At 38.8% G+C, this 17,426-nt stretch overlaps 2 protein-coding genes across 2 annotated transcripts; both read right to left on the reverse strand.

Moving 5' to 3' along the window:
* Positions 1 to 1,346: 1,346 nt before the first annotated feature.
* LOC131257977 (uncharacterized) lies at positions 1,347 to 4,582 on the reverse strand. The gene is made up of 2 exons (XM_058258974.1): positions 4,034 to 4,582; positions 1,347 to 2,331 (listed from the first exon to the last, which is right to left on the reverse strand). Exons 1-2 carry the CDS (start codon positions 4,453 to 4,455, stop codon positions 1,506 to 1,508), a joined length of 1,248 nt encoding a protein of 415 aa, XP_058114957.1. The 5' UTR covers positions 4,456 to 4,582; the 3' UTR covers positions 1,347 to 1,505.
* A 4,264-nt stretch (positions 4,583 to 8,846) lies between these two features.
* Positions 8,847 to 13,255, reverse strand: LOC131217342 (uncharacterized). Its single transcript, XM_058212255.1, has 3 exons — positions 13,035 to 13,255; positions 9,253 to 9,396; positions 8,847 to 9,194 (listed from the first exon to the last, which is right to left on the reverse strand). The coding sequence occupies exons 1-3, from the start codon at positions 13,253 to 13,255 to the stop codon at positions 8,864 to 8,866; spliced, it is 696 nt and encodes a 231-aa protein (XP_058068238.1). The 3' UTR covers positions 8,847 to 8,863.
* Between the last annotated feature and the right edge of the window lie 4,171 nt (positions 13,256 to 17,426).

Here is a 17,426-nt window from a genome sequence, read left to right on the forward strand (position 1 = left end):
GAATATAAAACTTGTATTAGGTGGGTCATAGTGATCATTAATTTTGATATGACCGTTAAATTATTTAGATTTAGTGGTTCAGCGGGCCTTATTGTAGTTGTGATCGTTACATATAAGTTTAGAAGGGATGTTTGAACTGTAATCCGTATACATGGTTATTAAGATGGAGTATAATGGATAAGCTTATCCAACCATCTTTCCTATAAATACATATCCCGGTCCCTTATCGACACAGATAAAAAACTTTATTCCCATTGAGAGGTTTTTCTAAAAGTATTAGGTACGAAAGATTAATATCTCCTCTGGGTGACATTGCAACATGGGGACTATCTTTTCACACAGTATGCATTGAAGATTTATATTTTGAATCTCAATTATTTATGTATGGACCATCCATCAATCCTACTATTAAAATTACATAAAATTATAGAATTTTTTAATGAGAATGCTTTAACATTTTTATTGTTCAACCTTTCCTATATATATATATATATATATATATATATATATATATATATATATATATATATATATATATATATATATATATATATATATATCTGAACATCCTTTCAGCCACCTCAATCATTGTATTTAGTCAGCCATATTGGATAACTGAATATGACCCTAGATCGAACGGCCTCAATCACCAACCTAGTGAAAGAAATAAAAAGTGATAGGTGTGTCCGTCCGATGGGTCTGATTTTTAAAATATAATCCAACCATGGTAGGGACAATTATATGAAGGGCCGTGATCAATACGCAATAATGCCACCTGTGCTATATAGACGGATAGCCCTACCATATTTCCTTCTTCCATCTCTACTTTACAATCTTCCGAGAACACGAGGAGGATTTGACTATTGAAATTGAAACAAGGATACTGACAGGGAATGCATCCTACATGCATCCTACGCACTTCCAAAGGACATTCACAAACTGGACCTTGACAACGGGCCTACGGGCTGTTGTACACAGCCCCAACCCAGACTGTTAAGAAATGGGTCCAAATTTTAAGCCCAAGCCTAGCTCTCAGGCCTGATACTCCATGTCATGCCTGGCCTTAGGTGGGCCAAGCCTCAAACCCTGACAGGCCAACCTATCCCATTGACAGTCCTAGTTGAGCTTTTGGCTTTCAGTTTTTTGTTTGATTTACAATCAAGTTGGAGTTGGACCTAGCATTAAGGCCCACCATCCCAGGTATACACTTAAGAAAAGAATGAGAAAATAAAAGGCTACAATGAAATATTTTTACCAATTCAGGTTCTCAAACGATTTACTACAACTCCCATGCAAACTAACCATCATTGAAACAATGGATCAGATTAGATAAAAACTGGGCCACACATAGATGATCCAAAATTGAAAAACCAAACCAATTAGACAATCCTATATATACATCACTTACCACCCTCCATATAAATTTTACATCATTAACACACTAGTATATATAAACTTATGGAATTGAGAGTCCTAAAGTAAATATGAAACATATATTAACCAAACTACTCCCATTTGGATTGAATCAGATGAGTGTGATTAAAATCATAAGTTAGAACCAAACTCCCATCCATCCTTCTCAAAACAAACCTCTCCACTAACATATAACAACCAAACTTCCTCCATCCATTCACTCCTCCAAACTCTTCCACCCTCTCCACCTTCAAATCTCTCTCTTTCCCATCAACCCAACCTCCTCTACAAGCTTCCCATTTCATTCTATTTACAACTGCAATACTCAATCCCACACTAGGTGGACCACTTAACCACATCATCCCATCAACCACACGTGTGATGGCTTCCTGACCGGTGACTGTTGCTGTCTCCCTTCGCACAGTTGCGTTAACTACCACAGCATTCTGTTCGGTGCCATGGTTCTCACACATATGGATCTCATCCCACATCTGTTCCAGATACATTTCATAAAACATGGACTTTTTCATTTGATATTTTGATCTAGTACCAACTTCCTTAATGAACATGAAAGGGATGTACCACTTTCCTACTACAATGCTCGTCGAATGTTTGTTAGAGATTGGGAAGTCGAATGTTGGCAGACGAGCGCGAAGAGAGAGATCGACACCACGAGCTTCACCTAGTTGGAAGTCGCGGGGAGTTTTTGTGTATATCTCCCAGCCTTTTCTTCTCAAGAACAATGGAGGGAGCCCGTCTGATGCGACAGATTTGGCGATGAAGCGACCACTATGTCGGCGAATGATCTCTACCTGATGATACATATCTCTGTGATCTAGAGCTTTTGGCTTCACATCATTGATGCACATGCAAAAACAATATGTGACGATGTCGTCCTTTGAACATATGCATGCCTTCCTGAAAAGCCCATCAAAACATACACACGGTTAGAAATGGTGAGGTCTTGCTTTAGCACAAACAAATTTGTGAACTGGGTGTTTCTAAAATCATCTCATTCACAAAGTGGGCAGTCGATGTGTCTGTCCAACCATGAAAACATGAGCCAACGAGTCATATTCTTAGTGAATTGGGGATCCAATAGGGGAAATGGAGAATTATGTGAGAATCTAAACACACCCTGAAAAGATTTTCATAGACGTAGTTAAATAGTTTATTGGTAGTGGAAGTTGTAACATGGCACATATGTGCAAGATGCAATCCGTTCATGCTATTGCAGAAAAGCAATTGCACATAATCAATTCAAGCAATGCAAAACCACAAAAGAAAAAGAGCCAAACCAAAATCCAAAAGCCAAAGTAAAAAAAGCAAGAGCGACAATATACCTATATTCATTGTGTGCATCCATTGTATTCTTGGTGTTTTTCTACAACTTATATATATATATATATATATAGGTGGGGTCTACCACAAGCATGAACTAGTACATGAATCAATCTAGCCCACTCATTTGGTTGGTGGGCCCTACTAATATGGTCCAACACTTTGTTTCATGTTATAAAGATCACAGAAACAAATACAAAATCAAGGTCTAAATTGTGACTTGGCTGCATTTTGGCTCATGACTGTTTTAAAAAGATGGAAAATTAATTTGGGATTTGGGATTTGGGATCTCCACTCTTTTGAAAAGCAAAGCCCTGAAATGGAACTCTTTTCTATTTTATTAAAACTGTTGTTTCAAAAAATTGGGAAAAACTCAACTCAACCAGATTTCACCAAGACTATGAGAAAAGCTTAATCTAGTTATTACTTAGCTAAAAGAAAGAACTTGACAAGATTCTCAATTGGGCACAACTGGACATTATTATATATAATGTGTACTTCTTAAATATTTAGGAAAAACTCATAATGTTTGAACTGAGTTTTGAGAAACTTATCCAAGTTCTTGTCTGGTAAGTATATTATTTAATTACCAAAAAACTTATGCATTGAATAAGTAGAAACCTAAATCAACTACATGAGACATAGTTGCTAAAGCAAAATAATTTACGATCCAATTAAACACACCCTAATATCGACATGTGTATCTTTTGAAGATTTTTCGGAACTCTAACAAAAGAAATTCCAAAAATTAAGAAAAATGAAAAGCACAAACAATTTTGCTCTTAGGAATTATCTTCCCCAAGGGAATAGAGAAAAAATTGCTAGCTGAAAGAGCGAACACTCCTACTGCGATTAGGATTGTGGTTTTAAATATCAGCCAATCCACATCGTCTATCTGTTGTCACCATACGACAAATCGATACTTATTGTGTATCAAACAAAATTCTCAAGAAAAAAAAATACATATTCGGTTATTTACTTTGTCCTTAAACAAATATTAATCTTATTTATCAATACATTTAAACATTTTTTAATTGAAAAAAAAAAAAAACAAATATATAGATAGAATATACATTTCATAATATCGACAATAAAATACATATCCTATAGTCACCAATACAAATATACTACACAGTATTTGAACCATGCATGGTAGAAATAACTTTCTCAGTCTTTTCTAATCCCTTTTTTTTTAGTGGTTGTGGTCATTAGGAGCTCTTAGTCTAATGCAAAATCTATACAAATGAACACAAGATGAAACTAAAAATAATTGAATTACCCTTTGTATTTCCCAGATGCCCGTATAACATAGTATCGATTGGAAGACAACGGCTGATTGAGAACTGGGATGAAGTAGACCTTATCGCTGTGCACCGTCGGGCTCTCACCATGTTGCTGGGTGTAGGCCTTATCGCTGTGCACCGTCAGGCTCTCACCATGTTGCCGGTTGTAGGCCTTATCGCTGTGCACCGTCAGGCTCTCACCATGTTGCTGGGTGTAGCGGACCCTTAGGATCTTGTTCTGAGGGAAAGGTAGGTTTTGGATCTTATTATCTTTACACAGCCCCCAGCAACACATCGCCTCCGCCTCAGATTCTTCATCGGCGACTACCAAATGACCGGAATTCGGACCTTCCGGTGGCGGGATAAGGGCAGCTTCAGTAAATTTTAAGTAGAGGGAGAGAGGCCATGTCACATACATTTTTTTGTACGAATTTCTACTGAGGACTCTTCAGCTTTGTTATCTTTCACTTCTTTCTTCCTTGTTTGCTAAGAGATATAAAGGCATGAAAGTAAGAAGATGTTCAATATTTCATTGGACAACCAATCCCATTGATAGAATTCTGTCTTGCTTTATAATAGAGTTTTGCGAGAATAGTACATCCCCGGAATTCCAGTAGGATACATTTGTATTATAGCCGTTGGATCTGGGATCGTGTTTTGTGATCCAAACCATTCAGAAGATGGGCCCCACCATAGTTGGAGGATAAATATTATAGAACTCTCTAATTGGAATGCTTTAGCACTTTTATTGTTTAACCTTTTCCATTGATGTGGACCGTCACCTTGATAAGTTCTTTACAGGCCACTAATTTGAGCTTTTCTTTTCTTTTTCTTATCTTGTAATCTTCAAGATCTTTTCAGCCAGTTGATATCGTTGTATTTAGCCACATAAGCAGTTTGGATTACTGAATATGAGCCTAAGTTGGACGGCTACAATCGCAGCATGATGCACTAGTATATGAAATGCGAAGGATGCTGGGTGGGGCCCACCGCCATGTTTGTGGGAAATCTACCCCGTTCATCAATTTGGCGAGCTCATTTTAGGTTAAGAAAAAAAAAACGAGGTGGATCCAAAACTCAAGTAGGCCACACGAGAGGGAAAATTGGGAAAAGAAATACTTACCATTGAAACCTTCCTGGGCTCCACCTTGATGTTTATATGCCATCCAAACCGTTTATAAGGTCATAAGCACTGGGATGAAGTGAAAATACAAAAAATTTAGCCTGACATAATGCTTTTATGACCACAAAATGTTTCAACGGTTCTCACTGAATCCCCACGTTTTCCTCTCGTGTGGCCCACTTGAATTTTGGATCCACCTCATTTTTGGCCAAATCTCTAAAATGAGCTCGCAAAACAGATGAACGGGGTAAATTTCTCACAAACCTGGCAGTGGGTCCCACCTATCAGCCTTTTGCAGGAACTTCCTGCGAAAGGCTTTCGAAGGAAATCCGCGTCCGAAGCTGAGCCCATCATACGTGACTCATGGTCCAATGATATAGCTGGTTGGTTATCGAATGTGCATCGAATGTGGACCGCAGGCCAATCTTTTTAACCGTCTGATTATTTGGTATAAGTGCAGCCCAGCTGATAAGAAGATGGACCTGATTTTAGGCTAGGGAAAATACAACGGTGGGACCCACTTGATGAACGGTCCAGATCTCTGACACGTATCATTGAAGCCTAAACCTATTTGTTGCTGGTCAGGATTCATTTGAGAGGAATTATAAGGTCATTTTCACAAATAGGACCTATGGTTCTGTGATCAATCACTCCGTCACGGGGAACTTTAATATTGGATTATTTTATCATTTTGATCGTTACTTTTTTTTAAAGCTGTTCATTTTTAGGATGCTGATCCAAGGTTTGGAATCTTCTAATCGGTGGATTTTTTTTTAATAAGTCACTCATCCATTGTAGTCTACTTCACATCAACGGTCAGGTTCCCTAAAATATGGGCCCTACCGTATAAACTGACGCATAAGCATATGCATGCATAAGCCATAGGGTCCTTCCGATTCCTCTTCATTCAATTAGGGCTTCTTCTTTCCTAAGTTTATCTCAGCTCTGTCAACAGCACCCCTTTTCAAAAAAATTAACTTTAAAAAATAATAATAATAATACTTTTGATGTCTTTTGCTTTTCCTTTTCCTTTTCTTTTTTTTCTTTTTTTTTTTCCTCACAAATGTATGCATGTAAATTGGCATTGAGCCTGCGCCATGTACTGTTATTGTGGGGGAGATAATTTATTGGGGGCCATGTCATATATCACATGGGCCGTTGAAACCTTCATGTTGTCTACATATTCAGCCATCAAATTGTTTAGAAGGTCTCACAGATGATGATAGTAGGAATACTTAAATTTCAGTCTGATTCAGACCCTCCCTGACTCTCAATATACCCTTCATGGCAGATGTTAAATGCATATTATTTTTGTAATGTGGTTCACCTGTAAGTTAAATTTGGCATTCATTAACTTATGTCCTAAGTTTAAAAGCCAAAATAAATGAACGGCATGAATTGGAGACATATCTATTGGTAGACCCCACAATTGAATAAAGAAAGAAGTCTAGTACGCCTCACAGGCAATGACTAACCTAAGAAGAACTATTTTTTACTTTTAAAAGTGAAAGTCAAAAAATATTGTCTTCAAAGTTTCCAGTGTGTCCCAAAGCTTTTTCAACCAAAATCGAGCTACCTCCTCTTCTTTGGTGTGCTTGCTGAGGAATCACGAAAGCAAACTCCGAATTCGAATCAAATAAGAGAAAATCAAACACAAACGAGCACCATAGAAAACACATGAATTTATATTTAACAAAACAAAAAAAAAAAAAAAAAACTCTTGCGGAAAAAAAATCATAGCACAAAACAACAATAAATCTACTATGAAATGTGAATTACAAGAGATGAATGGAGTTACCAATTCGAAAACCCCTCAAAATTTATTTGGAAAACCCTAGCCTTGATTTTGAACACCTTAGGAACGACTTATCCTACCCTAATCCTAATTACACCCACCAATATAATGTTACAATCGAATTATATATATATATATATATATATATATATGCACTTCTGTAAAATGGTACAATTCGGTCAATAGGGTTTTTGATAGGATTGGCAACCATCGAGGTCCGTCAATGGGATCAAAGCCACCTTTAATTGGATCAAAAAATACCCCAAAAACTATCCAACGAGCATAGAGAAAAAATCTGAATTTTCTCAATGGGATCGAGAAACGCTTGACGGGATCGAGTGGTCTGTCGATGACATCAACAGACCCATATTTCAGACAAATTGAAGACATCTAATAACAATATCTACCATAATTAAAATGGGTCAAATTTGACTTATAAGTGAATCACACCACAAGAAATAATATGGATAGGAAGGGCCTGAATTCAATTAAAATTTGAATATTTTCACCATCAAGCTCTATAAGACTATATGAACAATTTGGATGGCTCCATATGAGGACCACATGAAAATTTCAATGGCCCACGTGATATACGATGTAGATGCCAGCAAATCATCTTCACTACATAATTAGGCTCAATGCCGATCGAGTTGTAGGGGCATTTACATCTTACAAAAATAAAAAGTTGTCAAAAATCATTAAAAAGTAATGTTTTGTAAAGGGTGATATTTTGTGTCCGGCAAACCTTAGGCTAACCCCTTTGATTTAAGCTGCTCTAACTCATCGGCAAGATAATATGGTAGAGTACTACTATAGTATTGTAGAGCTACCATTCCACTACACAAGTGGCTGCAGGGTCACATACCATTTGGGACTGTCCATCGAGTTTTCTAATTAACAATGTATAGTGTTTAAAAACGCATAGATAAATGATCCTAGTCATAGACCAGCCTCTTTTGAATTCATGGTGGAGAATAAAAACATGACAGGTAGCGAAGGAATGGAAGAAAAGCGACAGATGTGTTCGTCTAATGTGAGTGATTTTTTTTAAAATAAGCCAACCATGATAAGAACAACTTTATGGAGGGCCATGATAATACATCATAATGCCACGTGTGCTGTTGGAGGGAGATGGCTCTACCATATTTCCTTCCAGCTCTACCTTATCATCATCCAAGAAGGGATGCATTGGAAATTGAATGCAACCATTGAAAATAGAAGGCTACATTGAAATCCTTTTACCAAATCAGGTTCTCAAATGATTTTTTTTATTAAAAAAAAAAAAAAAAAAGAATCCTCGAAGATTTCATTTCACAGGAAAATATACAGCCATTTAGGAGGGTCCATACAAAAAGGAGAGGACCCTCCTATCATATAACTCAATTTGTACAAGAACAGCCCGAAAAGGAAAAGGCAAAACGAAGAAACAAAATGAACCCCATCTACATGAGCCTTATGTTTCCTATACCAGCTTTATCCAAGACTAGGGACCCACGCACTAGTCTTGGAAGGGCGACGCCCGAATCATACAAGCTATTCGGGCAACCTTCACTAGCCATCCTGGCCAAGGCATCTGCAACCAAGTTGCCTTCTCGGTAAATGTGGCTGAAATGAAGATTAAGGGAACGCCGAAAGATCTGAATTTCTCCCAGCTTGTACCAGATGTTCCAAGAGCTGTGGCAGAAAGGATTTTCAGCCGAATTAGCAATGGTCATCGAATCAGATTCCACGATGATATTGGACAACGGATCAGATTAGGCCATAGAGTGGGCCATCCATTGAAAAACCAAACCAATTAGACAATCCTATCCATCACTTACAACCATCAATATAAATGTCATTAATACACTAGCACACGCTCATGGAATTAAGAGATCTAAAGTAAATATAAAACATACAGAAACCAAACTACTCCCACTTAGATTGAATCAGATGAGTTTGATTAAAATCATAAGTTAGAACCAAACTCCCATCCATCCTTCTCAAAACAAACCTCTCCACCAACATATAACAACCAAACTTCCTCCATCCATTCACTCCTTCAAACTCCTCCATCCTCCCCACCCTCACATCTTTCTCTTTCCCCTCAATCCAACCCCCTCTGCAAGCTTCCCATTTCATTTTATCTACGACTGCCATACTCAATCCCACACCCGTGCTATTAGGTGGACCACTTACCCACTTCAACCCATCAGCCACACGTGTGGCGGCTTCCTTACCAGAGACTGTCGTGGTCTCCCTTCGCACAGTTGTTTTCACTACCACAGCATTCTGTTCAGTGCCGTGGTTTCTCACACATGTGGATCTCATCCCACATCTGTTCCAGATAGATCTCATAAAACATGGAATTTTTCATTTGATCTTTTGAGCTAGTACCTTCTTCCTTAATGAACATGAAAGGGATGTACCACTTTCCTACTACAACGCTTGTTGAATGCTTGCTAGAGATTGGGAAGCCAAATATTGGTAGACGGACGCGAAGAGAGAGATCAACGCCGTGAGCCTCGCCTAGTTGGAAGTCGTGTGGAGTTTTTGTGTATACTTCCCAACCTTTTCTTCTCAAGAACAATGGAGGGAACCCATCTGGCGCGAGGATTTGGCAACGAAACGACCACTACGTCGGCAAATGATCTCTACCTGCTGATACATATCCCTGTGGTCTAGAGCTCTTGGCTTCACATCCTTGACGCACTTTCAAAAACAACGTGTCCATGTCCTCCTCCTTTGAACATGTGCATGCATTCCCGAAAAGCCCATCAAAACATACCGTTAGAAATTGTGAGGTCTAGTTTGAACACATACAAATTCGTGTATCGGGTGATTCTAAAATCATCTCATTCACAAAGTGTGGCAGTTGATGCATTTGTGGAACCATGAAAATGTTTGACCTTACTCCTACTACATGTTTCCTCTGATTCCAACTGCATAAATTTTATTGAAGAGATCTATCCGAGATCTCAGCCAAAGATCTCGGACAATAACCGCAACACAGATCTTCCCAAGATCTCAGTTGAAGATCTCAGAAGATAATCACGACACGCTCGGGATACGATTCCTTCTATAATATGCACCTACTAAGTAGGAAGATTGCTATCTATGCCACTATACCTATTAGCTATAAATAAAAGCCTCTCCAATGATGAAAGGTACACACAACCTAACACATAAATCACACCCAAAAAATCTTATGTTCTACTAAACCTAGTTTGCATATGAGCCAACAAGTCATCTTATTCATGAATTGGAGATCCAATAGGGGAAGTGGAAAATTATGAGAGAATCCAAACACGCCCTAAAATTATTTGTGCCCAAACGCAGTTAAATAGTTTATTGGCAGTGCAAGTGGCAACATAGGGATCTAGTAAATGAATTGAGGAAACACACCTACACACAATCAATTCGACCACCACAAGACTACAAAAGAAAATAGCCAAACCAAAGTCCAAAAGTCGAAGCAAAAAAGAAAAATAGTACACAAAGAGGCATATAAATTTACATGGTTCAACAATATGCCTCCGTCCATTGAATGCAGGCATTTTTACTCAACGCTATACATAGGTCTATCACAAGCACACAATAGTACTTGAATCAATCTAGCCCACTCATTTGATGGGCCATATATACTAATATCGTTCAACAATTTTATTATCTTATAAAGATCATAGGAAGAAATACAAAATCAAGGGGTAAGCTGTGCCGGGAACTTAGAAAACCCTACTTGTCATGTGAGGATTGGTCAGGTACCAATGGACCTCATGGAGCCACTAGACCAATCACTGCATCACAGTACCAGGCTGCATTTTGGCTCATGGCTGTTTTAAAAGATGAGAAAAATAATCTGTGATTTAGAATTTCCACTCTTTTGAAAAGCTAGGCCTCAAAATGGGATTCTTGTCTTATATTTAGTACCTTTTGTTTAAAAATTGAGAAACTCTTAACTCAACTCAACCAGTTTTCACCAAGACTGGGAAAAGCTCGATCTAGTCATTAGTACGCAAAAACAAAGAGGATGACAAGATTCTCAATTGGGTACAACTTGACTTTATTATATATCATGTATACTTCCCAAATATCGTGGAAAAACTCAGAAAAGCATGTAGTTTTGAGAAACATACTTATATGCTGAATAAATATACTATTTACCAAAAACATACTTATGCGGTGAATAAGTAGAAACCTGGATCAACTACTTAAATAAAAAATTTTAAAAAAATTTAAAAAAAAAAATTAAAAAAGTCTAATCCTATTCATTCACAAAAAACAAAAGGAATAACAGGCAACCCGATCATCGAAAAAGTTGCCTCAGGCCACCTAAGAAAGAACACTACACCCTACAAGAAATAGGGCTGTGCATCGAGCCGAGTCGAGTTGAGGTGGGCCAGGCTTGGCTTGGCTTGTCCTTGCTCTTCTCGAGTTCGAGCTCGAGCTTGGCCTCGAGCTTACTATTGAAGCTTGGCTTGTTTGCCAAAACTTTCGAGTCAAGCTCGAGGCAAGCTAATGGATCAAGTCGATGCGAGCTTACCTCGAGTCGAATCGAGCTTGTTCTCAACCTGACCCAACTCGTAACCCGCACCTGACTTAACCCAGCAACCTGACCCAACCGACCTAACCCCCAAGTCAAATATTTAACACACACACACACACACACACACACACACACACACACACACACACACACATATATATAATATTAGATAAAACCATAAATGGTACTTTATTGTTGATACTGAGAGGGAGAGAGAGAGAGAGAGAGAGAGAGAGAGAGAGAGAGGGGAGCATGGGTTAGTGTAAGCCATACGGCTAAGACAAGCCGGGTAGACATTGAGTCAAACTCAGGCGAGTGACCAAGTGGGGGGAGAGAGAGAGAGAGAGAGAGAGAGAGAGAGAGAGAGAGGAGCTCGAGTGTGGCGGGTTAGGTAAGGAAAGGAAATGGTATAAGAGAGATGGACGGATATGATAGGATTTATGTTTTAATTTTTTTTAATTTTTAAATGTAATATAATATACATTAATATATTATTATTATAATAATAATAATATATTCGAGTCGAGCTGAGCTCGAGCTCGAGCTTCGAGTCAAGTCGAGTTCGAGTCAAACCCTACTATGTTTGAACTTGGCTTATTTTCAAAACGAGCGGGGTCATATAAAGCTTGGCTCACCTTGATTCATCATTCGAGTCAAGTCAAGTCGAGCTAAATCGAGCCAAGCCGAGTGAGCTTTTCGAGCTAGCTTGGCTCGTGTACAGCCCTAACAAGAAACCTAAGGGGCCGGGGTGTGGATCTATTTGTAACTATACCCAATCCCACCCAATCTAAGAAGAATATTAATCCCTGGATGGGGCGAGGAAGATCAACTATACTATATCAACTATTTGAGGTATAAGTAGCTAAAGCAAAACGTTTTACAATCCAAATACATCCTTCACGTCCACATGAGTATCTTTTGATGATTTTTCAGAACTCTAATAAAAGTAAATATTCCAAAAAGAAAAGAAAATGCAAAACACAAACAATTTTGATCCCAGGAATTATCTTCCCTAAGCAAAAGAAGAGAGAGATGCTGGCTGAAGGAGGGATTACTCCTACTTCAATTAGGACCATGGTTTTAAATATCGGCAAATACACATCGTATATCATGTATTGGTTGTCACCATATGATAAATCAATACTTATCATGTATCAAACAAAAATCTCACCAAAAAAATACAAATTTGGTTATTTACTTAGTCCTAAAAAAATATTAACCTTATTTATCAATACTTTTTAAGGATTTTTTTAGTTGAAAATACACACACACACACACACACACACACACACACACACACACACACACACACACACAATACAATAACATTTCTTAATATCTTTTACCTTTCAAAAATTCACACCAGGCATATCAACATTAAAATATGTATCTATCGCGTATTGGTGGTCACCGACACAAATACACAAACCAAGTTCGAAATATTTTTCTTTATCTTTTGTAATCCTTTCTAATTTATTTCTGATTCCAGTCATTAGGAGATCTTAATCTGTTGCAAAAATCTACACAAAATGAAACTAAAAACAACTGAATTACCCCTTGTACTTCCAACCTGCCGGTATAACATAGTATCGATTGGAAGACAATGGCTGATCAAGAACTGGGATGAAGTAGGCCTTATCACTGTACACTGTCCTGCCATCGCCATAGTTCTTTGTGCAGCGGACCCTCAGGATCTTATTCTGAGGGAAAGGTAGGTTTTGGATCTTATTAATTATCTTTACACAACCCCCAGAAACACGTCGCCTCCGCCTCATATTCTTCGTCAGCGACCACCAAATAACCCGAATTCGGACCTTCTGGTTGCGGCGTATCGGCAGCTTCAGTAGATTTTAAGTAGAGTGAAAGAGGTCGTGTCACATACATTTTTTGTACGTTCTATTGAGGACTCTTCGGTTGTATTATCTTTCACTTCTTGTTTATTCCTTGTTAGCTATGAAATATATATATAGGCATCGAAGTAAGTAGATGTTGAATATTTCAATGAAATACGTTTGGACAGCTAATCCCATTGACCCCAGTTTCACATGTTTTATAATACGACTTGAGGAATTGCAATTGGATACATTAGGATTACAGCTGTTGGATCTGAGCCATGTTTGGGGATCCAAACCGTTTATAAAATGGCCCCACCGCAGATGGAGGATAAAATAAGGGATTTTTACAAAAATTCCTTCCAGTTTCGGATCTTATCAAATGGTGACTCGATGAAATGATATTTTCAGTCAGTGCCTTTTACAAGGAAAAATTACATTACTGTCATTTTTTATTTTTTCTTTATAATAAAGTGAGAATTGTGAGGCTTATGTGGTATGTGTCTCACATCCAGGCTGTCTAACAGATGCACACCAACATTATTATTGGGCCAAGAAAAGATATGGCAGATCCAATCATAAAGTGGGAAAATCCATAAAAAAAAATAATATACACCATTTAAAATATTTCAATTCAATTATAGCTCATTTAATGATCTGATTGTCCCGATGTTTTGTTAGTGTTATCACTATGGTAGGGTGCATATGTTTGAGGGGTTGGATGATATACACATACCACATGAGCCCCACAAGTCTCGACTCTAATTACTTTTAATTACATCCCAAAAGCACCTTCCTGTAACTTCCAATCGTCGGGGCATTATTTGATAAAAATGTGTAGGTTCCTTGAAATTTTGTGGCAAAAGACCTAAAAATATAACTCTCCAATTAGAATACTTAAGTATTTTGTTTAACCTTTTCCATTGATATGTACTGTCACCTTTACAATTTCTTCATGGGCCATTGATTTGAAATTCAGGATTTTTTTTTAATTTATTATTAGATAAACATTTTGGATCACTGAATATGACCCTAGATCAAACGGCTACAATCTCCACGTCATTTTTAGGACTCTGATTCAAGGGTTATAATCTTCTAATCCGTGAAAGTTTTTTATGGTCACTCATCCATTGTAATCCACTTCAGATCAACACGGTAAGGATCCCCAAGATATAGGAAGCGGATTGGGTACTGAGTAAACTATGTGGGGTCCACCATGATTTACATATTTTATCCACTCCGTCCATCCATTTTAACAGATAATTTGAAGACTTGAGCCCACAATGAAGTATATCCAAATCCCAAGTGGACCTCACCACGTGAAACAAGTGTGAATTGAAATTCTAACTTTGAAAATTTATCAGGCCACGGAAGTTTTGGATCCAGGTGTTATTTGTGCTTTCCCTTCATCCATGTCTTTCCAAAAGAGGTTGGATGACAAATAAATATTATTGTGAGCCCTAGCAAGGTTTCAACTATGGAAGTCACTATCCTCACCATTTCCCGTGGTGTGGTCACAGGCCTACACGCATGCATAAGCCAACAAAACCTTTTACACTCTTATATTTTTTATTTTTTACACACGCACACACCCCCACACACTCAGGCCCTTAGTGGGATTTCATCACCCCTGAATGCTCGAACCTTTGACCACGTGTCGAAACTCCTTATAGTCTACCACCGGAGCAAGAGTAAGGATCCTACCTTCTTCATTTGAATTAAGCAACTCTTAACTTATCAGCAAGAGGATATGTACCATATGGTAGTGTATGGAGTACCATAATATTGTAGAGCCACCTCCCTACTCTACTATCGGCTGGGTCACATACAATTTAGGACCGTCCATCTAGTTTTCCTACTGTGAATAGAAAGTGTTTAAAAACATATAGATGGGATGATCCAAGCCGTTGATTAGTGTCCTTTTAATCTATGGTAGAAAATAGAGCCTTAACATCTAGTAAAGGAAGTGATGAGAAGTGACAGATGCGTTCATTTAATGGGCGTGATTTTTAAAATATAATCCAACCTGGATATTGCCAACTGCATGGTGCAGAGAGAAGACCTTACATAATCTTCTTCCGAGAAGGGGCAGTACCATTGCAAAAGAAAGCTTAGACTATTGACATTAGAACATGGATGCTGACAGGTTGCGTCTTACGTAGGCACGGATTCGCGGCGTTCGTCACAAGGTGACGGCAGAGGCCACCTTGATGTAGGCGTTGAGAAACGGGTTGATGGGTTGTTGTACACAGTCCATACCATCCCATTGGATCATCTTTGGTGATCTAAACCGTTCATGAGATGGGCCCATGGCAGATGGTGGATAAAATTCAATCCCTACTCTTTTCTATGGTGTGGGCCACTTCAGTTTGGGCTGAAAAAACGGAGGGAGAGGGTAGATTTCTAACAAACATCATGGTGGGCCACACCGCAGGAAACTTTCTGTGTGCAGAAGCTATGTGGGCCCCACCACAATGTTGGTGAGAAATCCACTCTGTTCATTAGTTTCACAAGCGTACCGCAAGACTGGAACTCAAAAATAAGGCAGATCTAAAACTCAAGTGGATTACACCACAGGAAACGGTAGGGATTAAATGCCCACCGTTGAAACCTTTGTGAGGCCACAAAAGTTCCCGGGTCCCACTAATGTTTGTACTTTCAATTAATACCCATGGGAAGAGAACGGTTTGGATGGCGTATAAACATCATGGTCGGTTCTAGGAAGGTTTCAATGATGGACATATCCCTTCTCACTGTTTCCTGTGGTATGGCCCACCTCAGTCTTTGATCTTTCCAATAGTTGCTTCCCACCCTCTTGTTAAACTGATAGATTGAGTGGATTTCTCACAGACATTGCAGTGGGCCCCACATAACTTTCACCTACAGTAACAAGGTGTTTGTGGGCCCACAGGCAATTCACAACGGACCATTTTCACAAGTGGGACCCATGGTTACACCGCTGGGGAACTTTCACATTGGATTATTCTATCCTTTTGATCTAAATCGTTTAGCTCTGATGGTCATTGCTTTTTTCTCAGACCGTTCATTTATAGAACATTGATCCAACGTTTAGAATATTCTAATTGTGATTTTTTTTTTTTTTTTTTTATGAATCAATTATCCATTATGGGACACTTCAGATGAACGATCAGGATACTCAGAATATAGGCCCCGCACTACAAACTGGCGCATAAGCACACCCATGCATCAGCTCCATAAGGTCCTTGCAATTCCTTCTCATTTGAGTTAATTAAGCAGCTCTAATAAAATTATCAGCCATCCAAACTGTTGATAAAGCCACACAGACATGGATGAGAGGACCACATAAATATCAGCTTGATCCAGAACTTTTGTGGCCCACAAGATGTTTTTATTGGTGGTGTGGTCCACCTGAAATTTGAACCTGATGAATTTTTTATTCTCATACTGTAACATGATCTGGCGAAATAGAAGGACGTCTTGGATAGAAGACATACATCAGTGGTAGGCCCCACAGTCAGTGATCCATAGACCCCGGTGGATCCGGGGATTGGTTGTGGTCCGTTCTTTTTGAGTTAAGTGTATACGTATCCACCGTTAAAATTATCTTGATCTCTGCGACACATAACACTAGCAATACATTGTGAGTGAAGCTCTTCGGATCTATGGCCATGATGCAATGATCTAAACTGTTTACATGACGGATTGCATGGTTGGAAGACACTATCAGTGGCCCACAAAACAAAGATTAAAAGGGTTGAAACACACATGAACGGTTTGGATTAGTGCAACATAACCTCAGATCAAACAGCTACAGATCTACAATCCTAACATAAAATATGAATAAGGTGGGCCACCTTCTCACAGCTGCTTCACCTCCCACCTGTTGCTGTAAATGGATGGGGCTCGGGTCGGGTCCAAGTGTACCCATGCCTAGAGATATCGAGCCGTGGTTATTGTCGGGTCCGATCCCACCCGAAAAAAATCCAAAATCCGGTTCGAGTACCCATCAGGTCTTACGAGTGACGGGTGTACACGAGTTGAGCTGAGTCGAGCTTGGCCAGCTCGGCTCGGCTGGCCAGAAAGCTACCTCAACTCGAACTTGGCTCAGCTCGGTCCTCAGCTTGGCTTAGTC

The sequence above is a fragment of the Magnolia sinica genome, chromosome 10, assembly GCF_029962835.1.
Source record: "Magnolia sinica isolate HGM2019 chromosome 10, MsV1, whole genome shotgun sequence".
NCBI lineage: Eukaryota > Viridiplantae > Streptophyta > Magnoliopsida > Magnoliales > Magnoliaceae > Magnolia > Magnolia sinica.